This window comes from Balaenoptera acutorostrata, chromosome 15 (genome assembly GCF_949987535.1).
Source record: "Balaenoptera acutorostrata chromosome 15, mBalAcu1.1, whole genome shotgun sequence".
Classification (NCBI taxonomy): Eukaryota; Metazoa; Chordata; class Mammalia; order Artiodactyla; family Balaenopteridae; genus Balaenoptera; species Balaenoptera acutorostrata.
Window position 1 is genome coordinate 27070393 of NC_080078.1, and position 22479 is coordinate 27092871.

At 42.2% G+C, this 22479-nt stretch overlaps 1 protein-coding gene across 11 annotated transcripts in view; it reads right to left on the bottom strand.

Moving 5' to 3' along the window:
- MRTFB (myocardin related transcription factor B) overlaps positions 1 to 22479 on the bottom strand; it is a 196910-nt gene that overhangs the window by 14980 nt on the left and 159451 nt on the right. For 10 of the 11 annotated variants that reach the window (XR_451540.2, XM_057530126.1, XM_057530120.1 and 7 more), the window contains 6 exons: positions 14298 to 14432; positions 10862 to 11112; positions 6283 to 6415; positions 4496 to 5485; positions 2933 to 3070; positions 190 to 348 (listed from right to left, as the gene is read on the bottom strand). Coding sequence is in view for 10 of the 11 variants with exons in the window: in XM_057530126.1 (XP_057386109.1) it covers positions 190 to 348; positions 2933 to 3070; positions 4496 to 5485; positions 6283 to 6415; positions 10862 to 11112; positions 14298 to 14432 (1806 nt within the window). In the remaining variant the exon portion in view is untranslated. The remainder of the gene's footprint in view (positions 1 to 189; positions 349 to 2932; positions 3071 to 4495; positions 5486 to 6282; positions 6416 to 10861; positions 11113 to 14297; positions 14433 to 22479) is intronic. The other variant, XM_007188370.2, reaches the window with a different exon arrangement.

Here is a 22479-nt window from a genome sequence, read left to right on the forward strand (position 1 = left end):
GGTGCCGGCGGGCCGGGCCACCCTCACTGTGCTGATGGCTAAGCTGCCCCGGAACAAGTACCATCCCGGGACTTTCGGCTGTTTCCCCCCGTTAATGCTGACACTCGGCCGTCCAGGACCGAAGCCTGGGGCTCTGGGATGAACCTGCACCCTGTATGTGCTGGTACAGCTGCCCCGTGGGCTGGTTACCTTGTTGGGAGGGTTGGGGCCGTTCTGCAGGGACGGAAGTGGCGTGCTTCTGGGTTGAAGGATGCTGTTGTTTGTCTTGTTGATAAAGGGCTGCTGCACCGCTGGAGCGGGTGGTCTCTGATACGGAACAACTGTATTGGATACTGAATTTGTGAAAACCTGTAATGAATAAATATTTGCCCATCAATTTGTTCTTCTGCTCTTCCTAATAAAGAAAACCACATTTTAGAACAGGGGTTCGGGACTTCCCCGGTGGTGCAGTGGTTAAGAATCTGCCTGCCAATACAGGGGACATAGGTTCGAGCCCTGGTCTGGGAAGATCCTACATGCCGCGGAGCAACTAAGCCCGTGAGCCACAACTACTGAAGCCTGCACTCTAGAGCCCAACTACTGAGGCCAAGTGCAGCCAAAAAAAAAAAAAAAATAATAGAACAGGGGTTGGCAAATCTTTTCTGTGAAAGCCACGGAGAGTATAGTTTAGGGGTTGGGCGCTGTGCAGCACGTGCTGTAACTGCTTGCCCCTGCCCTGCGGCCCCGACACAGCCTGGATGAGAGTGAGTGTGGGTGGCTCAGGACAGCTCCACCTACAGACACGGGCGAGGCTGGGTGTGGCCCACAGGCCGCGATTCCCCAGCGTCAGCGGTCTCTGTCTTGGACAGCAGCGGGGGCAGTGCGCTGTGGGAAAGCTCAGTATGATTCTGCTCTCATGGCTCTTTAGCTCATAGCTGCCAAGCCCACCTCTCTCTTCCAGCCTTGCTCCCAAGTGCCAAAGCCACACTTATAACATTTACAAACATACATTTGGGACATCTCAAATTTAATACGTTCCAAATTAAACTTTCCCCTTTCTTCCCACTGCCCCCAGCTTCTGGGCAAAAATTCTTGGTTTTGCCTTCATTTATTTTTGAAACTTAGGTAAAGGGAGCCCTCAGTGCTCACACATCTCAGACACACCTCCTGGGTTGGGACCTGTGGTCTGCTGTCCTGATCCGGGTCCTCACTATCTGTCACTGGAAAACTGCCACTGCTGTCTACCTGCGCCTACCTGCCTGTCAACCCTCTGCCATGATGACAGTCTACACACACACACACACACACACACACACACACACACCTCTGCAATCGAGGCCCTTCTACACTCACTCACTGGCCCTCCTACACTCACTCACTGGCTCTTCTTTTTTTGGGGTAAAATCCTCATCTTTGGCTGGCATGTCAACCTTCTCACTACCTGGCCCCTTTTCCGTCCTAACTGAAAGGCCACACGTGCTGTGGCCACACTCAATGTTCCACTCTTCTGAAAATTTCTCCAAATCCTTGCAAGGCCTCATTTAAAATCCACCCCCTTCTGAGAAGCTGTTTTCTGCTTTGTCAGGCAGAGGTGAGAACTTCTGCCTGTGGAATTACGAAGTGTGTTGTTTAGCTCCCATCAAGAGCCAAAGGTTTTAGGGCCTGTTGCAAATGTATGGCCATAATGTTGATTTTGCAACTGTATTTCACAGAACTGGTTTGCTCATAAAAATTTTAATATACTTTATACTACTAGTATTCTGAAAGAGAAAAACTTAACCTATATATTTTTATTATAAATGTGTATAAGTATTCCTTAAGCATGAAAATCTATGTGTATGTGTATGTGTGTGTGTGTGTGTATCCCTCCAAACAGTACAACTTCTCTGGGTGATGAGTTCTATAACTATATTCTTCTTATTTATCCATCTATATATTGTTTTTCTCTCTCCTCCCCCAAAGAAAACTGTCTTACCATTTGAATATTCACTAAGTTTCTTACTGAACTGTTATTTTGGGGCCACCTCTAACTCCGTGCTCACTGTGCTCCTCAGAGGAGATTCCAAGACAGCATGTGTGTTAACATGACTGTCGCTGTCCCAAGAGGTCATTTCCGTCTGTTCCTCAAGTTGTCTTAGCCCAGAGAGTTCACACCAGCCTGGGGCATATCTACAGGTACACCTAGTTATCGAGGTTCTTTTACACTGAAGATTAAAACTCTGGGGTTAATCATTCTCAAGGTTTAAAATAGTAAGACCTACTTTTGAGGCCTTAAGATTTTTCTGGCGAGGAGATGGGCACATAGCTCCACCTACTGGATAAGAGGGAGTCTGGGTGACTTTTGGGGCTCTTCAGCAGAACTCTTAGTAGAAGTCCTGTAGAGGACACTGAGCCCTAGATCAGCACCATCATTTTAAAGATGGGGAAAATGACACTCAGACGGTACATGAATCCTGCATAAGGCACAACACAGAGGAAGTGGTGAGCCAGAACGACAGCCAGACCTAGGCTGCCGGGCTCTTAATCCCTGAGAAGGCAAACTCTTAAAAATATATAAAGATCTCACTCAAGATAAACATTTTAACAAGTGTCTTTTTCACCTTCAAATACCTTTTCCCAGGGCACTTTTTTTTCCCCCACAAAATGATTACTTTGAAAAGAAATTTTAAAACCTAGAAAATTCTATATATGAGGATTGAAAAAATAGTTTTGAAACTTTTCTTGGAAAAGGGGCTTAACTGTTAAGATGAGCCATCTTTTAGTAATAAAGAACTCTTTCTGCAGCCAAATGGCATCTGACCCAAAGCTCGCCCGGTGGGAGATGGATCACAGAAAAGAACAAACAGGAGCTTCCCACGGAGGAGGCTCCTATAAAGACGCTTGTTGAATGTTCAGCGGACGATAATATAAAAATCAGCAACAGTTTGTCACTTATTAGCTAGCATTCACCAACCTTTCTGACTTGCTGAGGTTGACTGAGCACATGTGGCGTGAAAGTGTCTTGTTTCTGAGGTGCAGTCTGGGCCAGGCCTGAGGACAAGGTGGCAGTTGCTATCTGAGGCTGAGTCTGGATGCCTGTTTGGGGTGGAGTCTAGGAGGAAAAAAAAAAATTCAAATGTATTGTCAAAATCAAGGGTAGAATGAAGAGTTTAGATGTGGAATAACTGGTCACTTGGGGATCACATCTGAAAAAAAAATAAGATAAAATGTTTATAGATACATACTTCAATTCACTGGCACATAAATTTGAACCTTCGTTTGAAACCAGAGAATTAAACACCAGACCAGTTATTTCCATGCTCTTACTGTTTCGTAAGTGGCTAAGATTTTCATTTGAAAATTTGGGGAAAATAGAAGACTGAAGTCAAAAGAACCTACAGCAGCTCTACACATAATAAATAGGTCAGGTGTTACAATAATAATTTTAATAGCAGTAAGGAAATTTGTGAGGCCTGACTGTGCAAATTCCTGCTTTTAAGCTGCAGTATGTGCTCCCTATGGGAGAGCCAGCCACGGGCTGGGCGCTCACAGGCCCAGAATAAAACGCAATTCCTGTCCCTCGAACATCAACTCTAATGGAAGAGCTGGACAGGAAAACAAATGTTTAGGAAAGCTGTATCACAGCGCAGACTTTCAGTTTCAGACACTCTAAAGATGAAACAGGGGAGTTAGGACTTCAGAACATGCCAAGGGCCCTTGGGTCATGCCTCCTAACCCCAGGGGTATAAGGGGTATAACCTCTGGGTGGTCAAGGTACAGGAGCAGGACTCCAAATGGTTTCTGTGTACTGTGGCCCACATTTTGTTTAAAAAAACCTTCCAAAATCGAGTTGCACAGAAACGGCTGCAGGCAATGTTGGCATAAAAGTAAACTTCATGCTCACCAGTGTTTCATCGTTTCTCAATACCAGCCTCACTCCTGAATCTGTGGTCGCATTCTCCTTAGTTTAGGCATCTTCACCTCAGTGGTGGCTTTTAAGAACTACATTTAGGAGGCAGACCACAGGAGTGGGCGTGAGAGCAAGAGCTCTGCAGTCAGAGGCCTCGGCTTGAATGCCACCTCTGACCTTGGACAACTTATTAAACCTCTGAAGGCTTCGGTTTCCTTTCTAGAAGGGGGCTTTCTCACTTGGGTCTTCTGGGAGAAGGGAGGATTAAATGAAGCATGCCATCTAAAGTATCTGATGCTGTGCCTAGAACACAAAAAGCACTCAGGACAGTGGCTGTCATCATTATGAGAATGCCATTGGTATTTTAAAACGTCTACACATAATAATACTGTGCTAAGGCTGAAAGGCAGCAGAAAGGGAAAAGCCCCCCTTGTTTGTTTTTACTATATAAAAACAGTGCTAGCTGTTCGCGTTTGCGAATAACCCCCCAACACGTGCACACGTTTCCTGCAACCGTGAAGCCAGACTTGGCTGCACTCATGAAGCAGCTCAGGTCTGAAATCTCCATAAGCAATTTCTGGCCCATGCAAACTGTAAGGCAAAGGAGTTAGAAGACACACTTCACACCTGGAGTCTGAGGCTGCCTACTGGGAGCTGCACTGAGGTGACACCGGAGCCCTGGATGGACACGGGGAGCAGCAGCTGCGTGGTCAGTAAAGCCTGTGGCTGGGCCACCCCGGTGGGTGGCTGGCCCTGGGAACTCACGTAAAACTGCGGGACGAGGCTGGGCGGCTCGGCCGGGGCCACGGGGACCTCTTGCTTGATCACTATGGCCTTTTTGGCAACGAGGGTCTGGCTGGCCACGAGGCTGGGGCCGTCGGGGACCAGGGCCTCGTCCTTGGCGGCGGGAGCGGTGCCGCCCCGAGCATGGTCTGACTTGGCGACCGGAGGGGCCGGGGTGCTGGGCGGGGGCTCCAGTGACCGCTGCGGCTGCTGCTGCTGCTGCCCTCGTTTCTCCACCTCCAGCTGCATCTTCAGAACTTCCACGAGCTTCTGCTCTTGCTCCAGCTTCCGCTTCAGCTCCTCAATCTGCTTCTCCTTCTCCTGGAGCTTGCGGTCCTTCTCGGCCGCGTCGAGCTCCAGGGTGGACAGCGTGCTGCTGGCGGGGCTGAGGCTGTCCTCGGCGCTCGTGGCTCGCAGAGGCGACGAGCACAGGAACTGCGTCGGGGACATCATGGTCATGATCTCGGTGAACGTGTCCGCCACGCTCGCGTCCTCGGCGCTGAGACTGGACTGTTCAGAGGGAGCGGGCGAGATGGGCAGCGGGGAGGCAGCACTGTCCACGTGGGCTGTGTGGCCGGTTCCAGCGGATGGCAGCTCTCCCTTGAAAGTGGACCCTGAGCTGGTCACAGAGTTCTGCAGTGTTGTCACTGGCAGGGCCAGGGTAACTTCTGGGTTACTGGGGACGATGGCAGATGTCGACAGGGCCACAATGCCACCAGTAGCAGCACCACCGCTGTTCATTTCCTGGTAGGGTTTCAGGCGTTCAATGAGGTCCAGTTTGGTGCCTGACACTGGAAGACCCCGTAACTTCAGTTCTGTCTTCAGCTCCGACACCTGAAGTACAAACAAATAAGATCTCTTTTTTCATATTATGACCTTCTCACAAATCTTCAGTGCACTTTTGAGATGGAAAAGGTGACTCCATCTGTCAGACATCTCCGTATTACTACATATATGAAAGTGGGACAGTTCCTTTTTTTTTTTTTTTTTTTTTTTAACACACAGAAACACACAGAGCTGTAGGCCTAAAGGACTTGAAAGGCCAGTGATAAAGCAAGGGTTATTAGAGGGTAATTCCTTTACTATATCAAAAGATTTATTACCAGACATGGTGATGCTAACAGTTACATTTATTGAGTAATTACCATGTGCCAGACACTGCCAGAAGTGCTTTATTCTTTCAGTTAATCTTCACATGAGGTGCAGGTATTATTATTCCCGTTTTACAGATGGGGAGAGGGTGCATCACTGGTGCAAGCTACCGCAGATAACAGCAGGCTGAGCGGGGGCAGAACCCAGGAAGGATGGCCCTGGAGATCATGTTCTCAACTGTTACATTTTCCTGCTTCTCCCAAACTTGGCAACGAATAGGGAAGAAAAAGATCTGCTTCTGGAGTTAGGAGTGGTGTGGTGCTTGCACATGGCATTTGCTCAATAGATGGAGATTTATTCCTGGTCATTTTAAAGGAAACTTAATGGACGTAAAAAGAAAGCACCTCTATAAAGGTTATCCTATTGGTGGTAAAGTTGAATATCTATTAGGAACTACCCACACCTGCTAGGCAAATCTGGCAAATCATTTACATTTTTGTGGTACTTATGGGTGAATAAACCCCACTTGCAATGATCACCTTTAAGTCATCCAAGCTAGAAGGCAGAGGCCCTGGCTTTCTCATAGGAGCAGATGTATTCTGTCTTGGTGTGTTAGATGTGGTGTTGTTCAAAGCTGGATTCCCACTGTTGTTATTCTTGTCATTGAGTGGCCTTCAAAAGAAAAAGAAAGTTAGAGTTTCCAATAAAATAATTTCTGGGGTTGACATTGCTCCTGCTAACAATCTGTTAACTTACGAAGAGAAAAATACCCGGTCATGGATTGGCAGACTCAATATGGTAAAGACGTCAGTCAAATTAGACCCCAGTCAAACTCCCTGCAGGTTTTGTGTGTTGTTTGCTTGCTTGGTAGAAATTTAGAAGGTGATTCAAAGCTTTATATGGAAACGCAAAGGACCAAGAACGGCCATGACATCGTTGAAGTAAAAAAGCAAAGCTGGAAGCATCATACCACCAGATATCAAAATTTATGATGACGCTGATGCAAGGACAGAACAATAGACAAATGGGAGAGATTAGAGAATCCAGAAACAGACCCCCAAGTACAAGGACCCTCAAGTCATCACAAAGGCGACACTGCAGTGTGGTGGAGAAAGGGTGGTTCTTCCCATAAATGGTACTAGGCTAAATTGGATATTCACACAGAGCAGAACAGGGCTTCTGATCAACCCCTACCCTCACACCATCCCAAAACCTGAATGTGAATTGGAAAACAAACTTTGAGAAGAAAACTTGGGATAATAGCTTCATAGCCTTTGATAAGCAAAGATTTCTTAGACAGGACACAAAAAGTACTCACTAAAAAGGATATCTTTCAGAGGGTGAAAAGTCAAGCCCCAGGAGAAGATTTTGTAATACGTATTTCTGACAAAAGCCTCATCTAGAATACACACAGAAGTCTTGCAAATTAGTAAGAAAAAGAAAAGCCCAATGGGAAATTGGGAAAATCGTGAACAAGCATATCACAAGAAAGTATATCCAAATGGTCGATAAATATGTGAACAAGTGCTTAACCTCATTAGGTATGAATTACAGAATAGACAACAATAAAAATTAAGTGCCGCTGTCTGCATCAGGAAAGATGCATCCCACAAACACAATGTTGAGCAGAACTAATCTATGGGACAGAAGTCAGGATATAGTCACTGAGGGGGGATGCAAGGTAACGGTAATGGAGATGACAGTGCTCCATTTCTTGATTTAGGTGGTTACAGGAGTGTGCTTACTTTGGCATCAATTTTCACTTATGATTTATGGACTTCTCTACCATGTACTACATTTTTAAAAGCTTATTTAAAAAATATTGGTGAATCTGTTGCACTAATTTGCCGAAACTCCTTTCCATGTCAAAGCCAGGTCCTCCCAACTCCTTCCGACTGTAATACTCCTGGCAACAATGGCATTTCCTTTTCTGGCTGGTTGATATTCATTAAAGAAAGGTGCACATGGTGGTTGATACTGTACAGCCAATTCCAGTGCAGCCTCAGGCTTTACTGTCAATATAAGCTTTGGTACTGAAGCCAAAGAGACCTGGAATTCCATGTTCTGAAATAGGGATCTAGGTCATGGTGCCTATGGGGCGAGGTCCACGGCTGGATGAGCTTTCTCAAATGGGTTTTAGGAAGCCTGTGTTTGAAGCCAGTTCTGGCCTTGTCAACAGCTAATTCTTGACATACATTTGAGTCTTTTTAAACCTGCCTGCATTTTGCTGAAATTAAATACTTGAAGTATTCGAAATGAAGTTTCTTGAAGTTTGGAGGAAATGACAAATATTTGAAAATGTATCACTATTCTTTCTAAAAATTCAACTTTTAAATCTTATTTTAGAATTACAAAAGCATTTTATTTTAATCATTCTCAGCCTTATATTCATTATTGTCCCCCCAAGGAGCCTTCTTAGACATTTTTTCCCTAATCACTCCCCTATGAAATTTTAATACTGTAGATGTCCTGCATTTTTGTCCACGTACTATGTATGTGACAAAAATTGTCACACAAAAAATTTATTTTATTAAATAAAAAGTGTAAAATTCCCCCCAAGGAACTTTTGCTCCTTTGCGAATGATACACTCTCCTTGAGAATGCACGATTTAAATTAATTATTCTGTTCACGCTGTCTTTTTGGTTGAGATTCTACAATACTCTACTTGTTACTATGATTAACAGTACAGTGTTGAATTCAACTTTTAAAATAACTGAAATAAGTTGGTCTATTTTTTTCCCAAATCAACCAGAGGGAAAAAAGGGGGATGGATGCCTGATGAATGTGGTCACTGTGTAGCTGAGGATCCTGAGGTCCAGGGACCCTCCAGGACCCTTCCTTTCCGTCAGCGTGTGGCCACTCCGGGACTAGAGCCCCATGTCTTCAGGCTCTTGCTTCTTCCAAGATACCAAAGGGCTGTGTTATCAGTAAAATTCCACCACTGCTGGCACTAGAGAACTGCCACATTCAGTTTCTTGTATGGAATTTTGGTAAAAAGAAACAATGTGTCAGAAAATAACATCTCCATTTTTAGGACCTGGAAATTAAACAAAACTGGAGTCCCATCTTTGGCTGGTGCAATAAGACACAAAAATGAGGGCTCCTTCTTCCTCCTAGTTCTTGGAGCTTTTTGGATGATGCCTTCCTGGGTCAGGAGGCTTGGTTACTTCAGTGGCAGGAATGTCTGAGGAGGAGAGGGGGACTGAAGCCTTCACAGAAAGACAAAGGACTTCAGAGTTCAGGTACCTCACACCTCAAGATGTTTTCTTCCCATCGACAAAGCTGGCCGCACGCAGACAATTTCTTGCATTACAGAAAAGACTATTTCATGGACAGACACCACCTTTCATGGGATTTTCAGTTAAGTTTCCTCATCTGGGAACGGGGTCAGTAATAATATCGTCTCCTCCGAGAGTCCCTGTGAGGAGGAGGATGCCGAGCACACGGTCAGGCACCGAGAGTGGCACCGACGTGTGAGCCATCGCCGCCGTTATCCTCACTGGTGCCCAGCGGTGGGGACGGTGGGGGCCGCCTCCCTGGGTCCTGGACGAAGCTGTAAAGCAGCGGTGGTTTGTCTTTGATACTCGTCCAGTTCTCTGGCCTTCCCTGGGTCCCTTCCAATGTCAACAGCTCTCTCAGGCCTGCTTGCTCTTAAAATAATAACATGCTACAAAAATTCTTTCTTCCTTCATCTCTGTGCCCTGATGTTTTCGATTTAAGTACTTCACAGGAAGGTCTGAATGACTAATAGGTCTAATCTTCCTCAAGATATTTGTATCTTAAAAGAAAAAAGTGAATTGATAATTATTAGCATATGAGGAGATATTTCTTAAAGAGAAGCTTTTTAGTAAGTCTTAATCCTTTTCTACTCCTAGAGAATAGGGGCTCTCCATGGAGGAGTGCTCAGCCTACGTGTAGAAAACAGAAGTAAAGCTTCTACAGATCATGTAATCATAAACTGAGTGCATGGATCACAGAGTATCACTTTTCCCTGTCATGAGATTTTGGATCTTTAGTTTCTAGAGTTCCTTTTCTCGAGTTGACTGTAAATATTCCTTTTCCCTGAAAAGTGAATGAAATGAAGGACAAGAGTCCTTGCATTTTTATCTGTTTCCCAGAAAAGTGTACTGAGGATTTGTATCTAGAGATTTCCTCTAGTACATAATTAAAATTAGCTGTGCATGTTCTGCTATGAATTCAGTCTCAGAAGTCATCAGAACTTACTCCCTTCTGTCCCTCCTGACTGGGGCTCAAACTTTGGAAACACGTTCCTTCTTCACAGTTATTGCTCACCAAGACCTTTTACTGTCTTTTGAAACATCTGTCACCTGTTCCTGCCTTCCCATCATCAGTGCCCTTTCAACTTCTTGCATCTACTTTATCGCAGAGTTTCCAACTGGTTTTCCTATGTCCAGGCTCCCCTCCAATACTGGTGTCAAACTGTTCTTTCATGCATTTTGATTTTACCATGTCACTGTGGCCCTCTGAAACATCCACTGTATCAGGATTAAAGTCGTCCCAACTTCATGTTCTTCTAGACATTGGCTCTACTCAAATCTGTCTTCCACTTTTCTTAAAAACTAACCACATTCTTTATTCAGGCCTTATTTCCTCACCACGTAATAAACAGGCATTGTTTGCTCTAACTTCCTCTGTACTTGCACTCAGATCACTCCTCGTTGCTTGGAAGGCTCCTTCCCAAGTTTCAGGCCCTTTCCCATGTAAAGCTTTCCCTGACCACTGCAGCCTGCAGCTTTTGTGCTCATCCGTCCTTTTTTTTTTTTTAACTGTTTATACCAGGTTTACACTTTTTATGCTTTTCTCATAGCATCTCATACTATTCAGGTAAAGAACAGGCAGATCTTTCCTGAATAATTGTGAAAAGTCATTTCTAACTTGAAAAGTTCAGAACCTGTTCTGGAGGACAAAAAATGGACTGGAAGGGAAGCTATTCTCACTGTGCTGACTTCAGACACTGTGTGAGCTTTGATGGTAATAAAATGAAAAGAATCACAGAGCACCAGTAAATCACAGCATCCAACCTTCAGCACCTAATGGCCCCTCGTGACAACCACGCCCACCCCGCTTCGCGGAGCTGCCCCGAGCCCAGCCCGTACTTGAGCGGCGCGGGCAGGATGGTCTGGTAGTTGTAGTGCTGCTGCTGCTGCTGGCTCAGGATCTGCAGCTGCAGGAAGAGCTGCTGCTGCTGAAGCAGCCGGGCGTAGTTGGAGTCCATGGGTGGCTCGCTCTTCTCTCCCTTCTGATCTGGCGGGATGTACTGGTGGTACTTCAGCTTCTTCACCCGGGGCTTCGGGTCCTTGCACTTCTTGCTACGGTGCTTGTCATTTGGATTCTTGGGATGGCTTTGCTATTTTCGAGAAAAAGACAGTAAGAAAATTCTAAGAGAATGCAATCCATTGTACTGTGTGCCTGACTGATTTGAAGAGAAAACGCAACACACCTTGGAAATCGGTGTTGCTGCTCTGGAGAGCAATATACTAAATACATTTCAAGAGCTGTGAGAGCATTCGTGCACTCTCTGTGACCAAAAACCTTGCTCCTAAGGACTTACTTCTCCTGATGCATTGGTCCCTTAGACTAAGGGCAAGATGCTCAGCTCAGCATTATCTATTCAAGTTCAACAAACATTTACTTTGGGTCCCCTGTGTAGATACTGCCTAGTACTTACATATACTATCTCCTAGTGAAAAACAGGTCTCACACTAAATATACAATAGGGAAAAGGTTAAGTATACTTCACCATAACTATGTCATATTTTATGGTCATTAAAAAAAAAATCTATGGTGAATATGTAAAAGCAGAAAAATGCTTCTAATGAGAATAAAGCAGAATATAAAGCCATGAATTTCTATGGCAAATATGCAGAAAAAAGAATACTGAGTAATGTGAATATGAAGTTTAAAAAATTTTTCAAAAATATTACATTTTTATTTTGAAAATGGGGTGTGAGACCCTGTCTTATGATTAAGAATCAGATGACTTTTCTGAGTTCTTTTTACCTCCTCCATTTATAAGTTATCAGATCACTTTCTACTTTTTAGTATTCAAATTGTAAGATAACTTCATCTGAAAAAAAAGTCCACCAACAAAACAAGACAGCACAAAACAACAAGGTATAGAAAATTATTTCTAAGATGCTTTAGGTAAAATACTCAACTTAGTAAGAAGACTTTGAGAAGTACTAAATTAAATATAGCTATCAGTGTGATCATGTTATATAAGTTCACATTCAAAGAATTAGGAAATTGCAAAAAAACCCAGAAAACAGAAATAAAGAAGAAAAGAAAAGTCACCATATTCTGTATATCAGAAATCGCCACTACTAATATTTACGTTTTACTGCTTGGCCATCTCTCTTCAGTTGAACTGGCTTCCTTGTTCAGTGACGTTCAATTTTCTGCCCACAGATGTCCTCACAGCTACTCCCTCACCCCCTTTAGATCTCTGCCCAAATGTCATCTGCTTATTTGACCAGAGCACTCTATTTAAAACAGAAACGTCTCCCCTTGCCTCCACCCCCGATCTTGGCTTTATGCTTCACCACCCGGCACACGCTTGTGTTTTACGTCTGTTCACCGCCAGCTCCTAACCAAGGCGGAGGTACTGTGATGTTTTCTTCACTGCTTTATCTACTCCTTGTACCCAGAACAGCACCTGGCTGGCACCTTCTGGTGCACACAGAAGGTGCTCGATAAATATCTGCTGAATTAATGAATGATAGATGTGTATGCTAATTAGAAACCACTTGAATTACAGGCACTTAAAATACACCACAATGTGAGAAAATATTCTTGTCGCTAAACAGCCTCCTGCTGCAATCTCACAATAGTAATCAATTCACTGTCATCTGCTTATTTTATCAATAATAAATTTTATTTCTAATCTTTTCAGACTGATCATAAAATGAATGGGGTGTGGGTTAAGAAGGGTTGACTATAATTGTTATGTAATAAAACAACGGACCCAGACACAGTCAGGAAGGGGACAGAAATATAATAACCAGCATTCCTCAGACTAAATCGGCTGTTACCTGTTAGCCTGCACATGTCTGTTCTCTTAGGACTCAGGATGGGAAATAGCTTTCCTCATGGAAAAACCCCAAAGAATTGTGGTCTGTTTCCTAATGTGTACCTATCCTTTCCTCTACTGGCAGAGTTCCCAGGGTAGTCTACTCAACCCCTCAGTCTCACATTCTTAAACAATGCCTTTTGCTCTAGAACTAAAGCCCTCCTTAAAGACAGACACTAGCGAGGAGCAGAAATTCAGAGACCAGGAGAGGCAGCGAACAAATTCTCAGTATCTGCAGGGAAAGACGGGTTGGCATTCGAACACCCTTTGTGCTACTGGTGGGACATGCTGGGGGTCGTGGGAAGAGGAGGTAAGAGCTGATTTTATGGGCACAGTCACACTTGCCACCCTTTGGGATTTCTGGTGAAGACGGTGAAATACACTGGTATGTGCCCTGAAGGCATGGACACCTGGGCACACGGATGAACGAAAGGTGCCTTCTCTCCAGGGAGGTCAGGACAAGCACAGGTCCGGGGGATGAGGGGAGTGAGGAACACGCCCCAGGCTAGCTGCCTTCCAGGAGTGCTGCAACAGCTAAATGGGAAGGAAGGATGAAGGCCAGACTGGGATTCGGAGACGGGGTCCTTCTGGCCTCGTCACTTCCTCACTTCTTTGGGCCTCAGTCTCCTCATCTGAAAGGCGCTGAGAGGCTTAGTTAGCCCTCTGAGGTCCTTTTTTAGTTCTAAAAGTTTGAGATCTGTGTTCTGCTAGTTTTGGCAAAAGTCACATCGGAAATGGTTAAACTATTCCTCAGTTTGTAACCACCCCCCTTTATTTACCAGTTCTAAATACACGTTAAAAAACTTAAAAAATGTGTTATATATTGAAAATTTTAATCTTCTTCGGAACTTCTAACTGAATTATTTTGACCTAGTAAAATGCATGGAACAGGGCCACAAATCTGCAGCTTATCTGAAGAACAAATCAAGCTGTATCAGGCCAAACTGCTAAATCAAAAAAATGTATTTGCTTCTCAAAAACCTTTATTTAACCTGTCACATATCTGCAGTACCACTGAGTTTGACCTTGTGTATAAAGCCCAAAATCACATTACCATTACAGGCATTTGCTTGTGAGATTCATGAATCCCAAGTGCTATAGACCCTCTCTCTCTCCCTGTCTCCCTTGTTTGTTTCATCTTAGTGGCCTGGGTGGAAGGAGAATTGGGAACTGCTGATAAAATGATTCCTAAAGGCTTTCTGCACTGCTGCAGTCATTTTATACAGACTGAATTTTGTCCTGTTCTTCTGTGACCATCGAACGAGAGGTCATTTGTTGAAGGTGGTGGTGGTTTCAGTTATGAAGGCCTGGGTGAGCAAGTCCTTCTGTGGTTTTGTTTTCAAGGCTTCAGGCTGAAAGGCAGGCCAGGCAATGTGGGCACAGCCTTTGTCCTCTGTGCTCAGGGCTACACACCACAGATGAAGGTAAAGACGCTCAAAGCGGCGTGCATGCAGGGTACCCACCTTCACCAGTGCTGGCCCAGGCTTTGCTGAGGACACGGTGTTGGTAGGGAGGACAGGTGCTGTGGACCGTGTTGGGGGCTGGTCTGCAGTAGGCGTTTTCAAGAATTCAGGAACTGCTGGGGACACTGAAGTAAACTGGTGGAAAAGGCAGAAAGGGGACAAGTCTGTGAAATCAATGACGGTGAAAAGAGAAAAACCAAAATTATAAGGGAATGACCTCATTTTTTAAAAAGTCCACTAGAAAAGAAACAAAAGAAAAATATAGTATTATGTCTGCGACCCAGATGGTGGAATAACATGCTTTACGTCTGTCAAGCCAATGATTTAGTCTTTGCCCCGATAGCAATGAAAAGCTAAAGCTAAATAAGGCTAGATTGACAAAACTCTAGTGTTTTCTCAGAAATATGGCCAGTACTGCCCTTTTTTGGCAGAAAAAAAGTCCAAGACTCCTGTAAAAATGATCAAAACAGTACATGGTACTTGAAAGGTTTTCTGGCCCTAAAGGTCACACTAATCTGGGCTAATTCAGATATGATATTTAGTCTATGAATCCCCTCGACCGCACCCCAGATCCACCATCAGGAAGCCTCTGGTAAGAAAGCTTCCACTTCCCGGAGGCCCACTCCACGCATGTGTCCTTCAATGTGCTTTACAGCTTCTGTTCCCATCTCCAAACCTGACCAGCACTCTTGTCAACCATCCCATCGCCCTCCGCCCCTCCCATTTCTTGCAGCAGGAGAAAACCTGAAGAATATATTCTGATAGGATTGACCTGTGCATTGACAGTCCCCTCACACTTAAAGCAAGAAGTGAATTCGTTGCCTAGGCCAAAATAAGCAATTACTGAATCTCAGTGTGGGGTCATATATTAATACAGGAAGCATCAACAACCCAACAGACTATTCCCACTAGCAATCTTTTTTAAGTAGATTTTAAGTATTCACTTACTGGAAAGAGATAGTACTATTGTAATAAATCAGTTAAACGTTGCACTGATTGCTACTTGGACCCAACAGCCTTATCTTAAAGGAGAATGGCTTTATCATTTTCACTTCCCCGAACAACTGTCCAATTCATTGTAATAATCAAAATCGGTTCTCTTGTTGAAGTATCTGGGTTTAAAAAATAGCAAACTGTATTTTCCCTCCTTAAAATAAATGACCTGAAAACTCAGAGGGCTATTAGCAGCAGGAAATATGATGCTTGGCACATACTAGTTACTCAATAAATATTTGTTTAATGGGTGAATGGAAATTCCTGGTGGCGTTACTCACGCTGGGTCACGCCCTCCAGCCCTGCTGAGCCTGGGAGATGTGTGTGGGTGCAGTTGACTGTCCATGCCCATGTCGCCTCTCTCCCTGAGCTTTGTTTTCATTTTGCCACTGATTTCAGTTTTTAAGTAACTGTTAGTAAGTGTTGATGGTATAAAAGACTTGACTTTTTAAAGATGGCCACACTCAATTTCATTTTCAAACAGAAATGAAGGAGCTCCTCCACGAGTCTTGACACCTATGTTCCAAGGTGACTTCTGTCCCCAAACAGCCCCGAGACAGCTGGCTCCCCAGTGAACCTCTGAGATGTGCAGTGAACGATGACGGCCAGCTGATCCCTGCTTTAAGGGATATGGTTTTATGTTATTTGTTTTCCTTTCACTTTGTACTTTTTTTTGGAAACGAGGATACTTATCTCTGGGTCAGTTTTCACACAGGGGAAGAACATTCTTTGGCTATTAAATAGTTGGCATGTGAAGTAGAACCAGATATTTGAATTCTGAAATATATATATGTATATATTTCCTTGCAAATAAATTCTACTAACCTGGCAAGCTATTTTTACCAGCCCAGCCCCTGCTGACTGATAATGATAGTAATGATTTATTGGAGAGCAGTCTTAATAATCTGAAAAATAACCCAGGTACGTGAATGTGGTATCTGTTGTAATATTTATGAAAACGTTTGGCCTATATTTCTAGACTTTGCCTAACTGACTTCATCCTTGATTACTAATACTCCCATCTTATTAGCTTCTTTGGTATTTTAGTGTGACTCTGCTACCCAGAAAACCACAGACTTCAGCATAATACAAGAATAGCTCAACTGAGATACACTGATTGTTAACTTTACCTAATCTGAAGATAAATTCTGGTTAAAAAGGGAGAAATATCTAAACGCTTCTATACATTTTGCTGGTCTTTTTTATGTGCTTTAGAAAGGACCGCCCCCTGCCCCCGCCCCAATCTTAGATCATATCTAAATGTTAGAATTCTAGTGGCTAGAATTACCCCCAAAGTCTAAATATTAATATTTTTGAAATGATAGTATTCCAAAAAGGACTGCAAGAATATCCAAGGCATAGAGGATACTACACTTATTTTGTTCCACAATAAGTTGAGCAATACGTTAAAATCTTAAGAGTCCTTTAAATATGTTTAAATTGACACCAAGATCTAAATTCACCTTATGGACTATTGAAATTTAATCTCAAAATGATCTTTTCTCCAAAGAAACAAAAAAGCTTCAAACTGTGCTTTGTTTTACTGGATTTGATACACTGTTCTCATCATAACTTCGTCTCATGACAACAGTTCTTTGTCATCATAACACCATGAAAGGAAATGTCAGGAAAACATTGTTGTTTACCAGTGGATATTTATGCTTTACATAAAACTCAAAGGAAAGCACTTCAAATTTTAAAGACTGATCTTTCTCTTATTAGAAATTACTATGGAAAAGTTCTGCTACAAAAGAAAAAAGAGCAAATGTTTAGGCTGATTAGAGTTTTATAATATTTCAGGTATCTGCACTGGCTCCTTCTGAAAAGATGATACATTTGCCAAAGACCAACCATTCTTCTCTGGTAAGTTCCTTTTTTATTAGAATTTCTTTATGCAGTCTAGAGGGATAGAAACTAGATATTTAAAAGCAAAACTATTTTGTACTGTAGATTTCAAATCTACAATAAATGTGTTTTTAATTTAGGATGTAGCAGAGATCTTAATTAAGATGGCAGTATGCAAATTAGAAATTCAAGATGCAGTTATTCTTTAAATATTTCCATATTCCAATCCTCAAATAAAATGAATGAGTTGAATACAAATCAAAAACATATGCTTTGTATATTTAGTGGATGGATATTTTATGTAAAATTCTAGCTTTGTTAAAACATATCACCTAGCATTACCCCTTGTTTCTGTAATATACAGTTATAAGTTTAAGTGTTTCATTTATAGAATAAGTAGCTGAACATTAAAATCTACTGGCACGGACTTCCCTGTGGTCCAGTGGTTAAGACTCTGTGCTTCCCATCAACAGAGGAATGGATAAAAAAGATGTAGTATACATATACAATGGAATATTACCCAGCCATAAAAAAAGGAATGAAATAATGCCATTTGCAGCAACATGGATGGACCTAGAGATTGTCATACTGGGTGAAGTAAGTCAGACAGAGAAAGACAAATACCATATGATATCACTTATATGGGGAATCTAAAAAGAAATGATACAAATGAACGCATTTACAAAAGAGAAATGGACTCACAAACTTAGAGAATGAACTTAAGGTTACGGGGGGGGGGGGAAGGGTGAAGGGAAGGGATAGTTAGGGAGTTTGGGATTGACATGTACACACTGCTATATTTAAAAAGGATAACCAACAAGGACCTACTGTATAGCACAGGGAACTCTGCTCAATGTTACGTGGCAGCCTGGATAGGAGGGGCGTCTGGGGGAGAATGTATACATATACATGGATGGCTGAGTTGCTTTGCTATGTACCTGAGACTATCACAACATTGTTTATCGGCTATACTCCAATATAAATTAAAAAGTTAAAAAAAAAAAAAAAAAAGACGGCGCTTCCAATGCAGGGGGTACAGGTTCTATCCCTGGTCGGGGAAGTTCCACATGCCGCATAGCACCACTGGCACAATAGCTAGTGGACTTTTAGTTGGTACTTGAATACCTGATTAGTACTGAGGATCTTCATGTATCCCTCATTTAAAAAAATCGATTATTTTTAAAAATTGTGGCAAAATGTACATAACATAAAATTTACCAATCAGACCCTTTTAAAGTGTATAACTGTATGTCATTACATACATCCACGTTGTTCTGCAACCATTACCACTATCCATTTCCAGAACTTCTTCATCACCCCAAACCGAAACTCTGTGCTCACTAAACAACAATATTCCATTCTCCCCTCCCTGCAGCCCCTGACAACCACCATCTACTTTCTGTATCTATGAATTTAACTACTCTAGGTACCTAATATAAGTGGAATCATATATTTTTCTTCCTGTGACTGGCTTATTTCACTTAGCATAATGTCCTCAAGGTTCATCCATGTTGTAGCTTGTGTCAGAATTCCCTTCTTTTTAAGGCTGAATAATACTCTGCTGCATGTGAACCACATTTTGTTTATCCATTCATTTGTCAATGGACACATGGGTTACTTCTACCTTTTGGCTATTAAATAATAGCCAAATAGTAAATAATGCTGCTATGAGCATGGGTGTACAAATTGCTGTTCAAGTCCCTGCTTTCAGTTCTTCTGGCCATAAACCCAAAAGTGGAATTGTTGGATCATATGGTAATTCTATTTTTAACTTTTTGAGGAACTGCCATACCATTTTCTATAGCGGTTTGCACCATTTATTTCACAATTCCACCAACAGTGCACAGGGGTTCCAATTTTTCCAGATCCTTGCTGAGAACTTAATTTCTGTTCTTTTTGATATTCTAACTGTATGAGGTGATATCTCATTGTGGCTTTGATTTGCATTTCTCTAGTGATTAGTGATGTTGAGCATCATTTCATATGCTTGTTGGTCTTTATATATCCTCTTTGAAGAAATGTCTGTTAAAGTCCTTAGCCCATTTTAAAATCAGGTTATTTATAGTTTTTGTTGTTGATTTGTGGGAGTTCTTTATATATTCTGGATATTAGCCCCTTATCAGATACATGATTTGCAAATATTTTCTCCCATTCTGTGGGTTGCTTTTCACTCAGTTGATAGTGTGCTTTGATGCACAGTTTTAAATTAATTATTTATTTATTTATTTTTGGCTGCATTGGGTCTTCGTTGCTGGGCGCAGGCTTTCTCCAGCTGCGGCAAGCAGGGGCTGTTCTTTGTTGCGGTGCACAGCCTTCTTATTGCTGTGGCTTCTCTTGTTGCGGAGCACGGGCTCTAGGCACGCGGGCTTCAGTAGTTGCAGCACACGGGCTCAGTTGTTGTGGCTCACGGGCTCTAGAGCATAGGCTCAGTAATTGTGGCGCACGGGCTTAGATGCTCCGCAGCATGTGGGATCTTCCCAGACCAGGGCTCGAACCCGTGTCCCCTGCATTGGCAGGTGGATTCTTAACCACTGTGCCACCAGGGAAGTCCTGCACAGTTTTTAATTTTGATGAAGCCTAATTATCTATTTTTCTTTTGTTTCCTGGTGTCATATCTAAGAGAGCATTGCCTAATCCAATGTCATGAGGATTTCCCCTATGTTTTTTCCCTAAGAGTTTTATAGTTCTAACTCTTATGTTTAGGTCTTTGTCCATTTTGAGTTAATCTTCATCTATGGTGTTAGGTAAGGATCCAACTTCATTCTTTTGGCTGTGGACATCCAATTTTCTTAACACCATTTGTTGAAAAGACTGTCCTGTTTCTACTGAGTAACCTTGACACTGTGTCTAAAATCATTTGACCATATATGTGAAGATTTATTTCTGGGTTCTTTTTTCTATTCCATTGGTCTATATGTCTGTCTTCATGCCAGAACCACACTGTTTTGATTGCTGTAGCTTTGTAGTAAGTTTGAAATCAGGAAGTATAAGACCTCCAACTTTATTCTTTTTCAAGACTGTTTTGACTTATTTGGGGTCTCTTGAGATTCCAAATGAATTTTAGAATAAATTTTTCCACTTCTGCAAAAAATTGTCCTTGGGATTTTGATAGGAATTTGTACCTAATCTGTATATTGCTTTTGGGTAGTACTGACATCACCACAATATTAAGTCTTCTAATCCATGAGTGAGAGATGTCTTTCCATTTATGTGTTTGGTTGATTTTTTGTAGTGATTCCTTTCTCATTTATTTCCTTTGTGTACATTCTATAGATATTTTCTTTGTTGTCACCATGGGGATTACACATAACATCCTAAAGCTATGACATCTAACTTATATTGACACCAGCTTCAGTTATTTACAAGAACTACTTTACAGCCATGTCTCCCCACTTTATATTATGTCACTAATTACATCATTATATATTATGTAGCCATTAACATAGATTTATAATTTTTGTGCATTTGTTACTTAAATCCTGTAGAAAATAAAAAGTGGAGTTATACACCAAAATTACAATAATACCATTCCTTATATTTGTCCATGTATTTACCTTTACCAGAGGACTTTATATTTCTGAATGGCTTTGAGCTATTGTCTAGCATCCTTTCATTTCAACTTAAGGGCTCTCTAGCATTTCTTATAGGGCAGAGCTAATGATAATGAACTCCTTTTTGTTTGTCTGGCTTTGTTGTTTTAATTTCTCCCTCATTTTTGAAGGACAGTTCTGCTGGATATAGAATTCTTGGTTGACAGTTTTTTCTTTGAGCACTTAGATATATCATCACAATATGTCTTCTGGCCTGCAGTGTTTCTGTTGAGAAATCCACTGATATTCTTACTGGGAGATTTCCTCTTATATGTGATAAGTGACTTTCCTTGCTGCTTTCAAGATTCTCTCTGTCTTTGACTTTTGACAATTTGATTTTTATCTGTCTCAGTGTGGATCTCTTTGAGTTTATTCTCTTTGGTATTCATTGAGCTCCTTGGATTTGTATATCCATGTCTTGCCCCAAATTTGCAGAACTTTGGGTCATTATTTCTTCAGTTAATTTCTCTGCCCTTTCTCTCTCTTCTCCTCTTGGACTCCCATAATGCCCATATTGATCTGCTTGATGGCATCCCATAAGTCTCTTAGGCTCTGTTCACTATTCTTCATTCTTTTTGTCCTCAGACTCAATAATTTCAAATGACCTGTCTTCAAGTTTGCTGATATTTTTTGCTGTCTGAGTCTGCTGCTGAAGCCCTCTAATGGATTTTTCAATTCAGTTAGTGTATTTTTCAGCTCCATAATTAAAAAAAAAATAATTTCTGTTGATATTCTCATTTTGTTCATATATTGTTTCCCTGATTTCCTTTAGTTCATTGCTTGTGTTTTCCTTTAGCTTTTTGAGCATATTTAAGACAGTTAAAGTCTTTGTTTAGGAAGTCTGATGTGTGTGTTTCTTCAGAGATAGTTTCTGAAGATTATTTTGTTGCTTTGAATGGGCGGTATTTCCCTGTTTTTTGTATGCCTTTTTGTTTTTTGGTGTTGGGGGGGCGTTGTATCTTTGGTTTAAAATTGGGCATGTGAAGAAACATCCACCTCTCCCAATCTTTGCAGACTGTTGTTGAAGACCTTCACTAATTTTATGGGCCTCTGGGCCTTGGGATTAACTCTGGGTGGAGGCTTAAGGTTTTGTCAAGTCTTTTCTGAGCATGTGTCCTGTCTGGGCCTAAGTGCATGTTTTTTTTGCTTGGTTCTGTTTATTCAATTTAAAAATTTCCCCTCATGCATGGCTGCTTTTAAATGTCTTAATTTCCCGGAGTCTCACCCTAGCTTCTTCTCAGGGCCTTAAAGAGTTCTGCTGCATTCCTTGGCCTGCAGTCTACTGCCCTCAGGTGTCTGGGCCTGCAATTCCTCTACAATTTGCACATGACGTGGCTCCTGCCACTACCTTCTACAGCTTCTGCTGGCCTGAGATCCAAACTATTCACTTTCCCCCGTCTCAGTTCTGAGTCAAACAAGTCAGAAACTAGTCCCTTGGCCAGCCCACAACAGGCCAGAATACTGCAAACAAATTCTGCTCTACTCCTTCCATTCTGAGGGAGGGAACTGGGTATTGGGCCACTTCCTCTGACTATGCCATGCTGGGAAGGGTGTGGGCAAGGGTGAGTGAAAACACCATGACATTTTCTACATTTTTGAATGTGGCTTTTTCTTGATTGGGTGTTTGGTTGGTGTAGATATCTGACTGGTTTTCAGAGCTCTTATAAAGTTATTTTAGTCAGTCTGTAGTTTATTTAATGCTTCTGTGAGAGAATGAGGGCCTGGACCTTCCTATTCTGCTGTATTGTTGATGT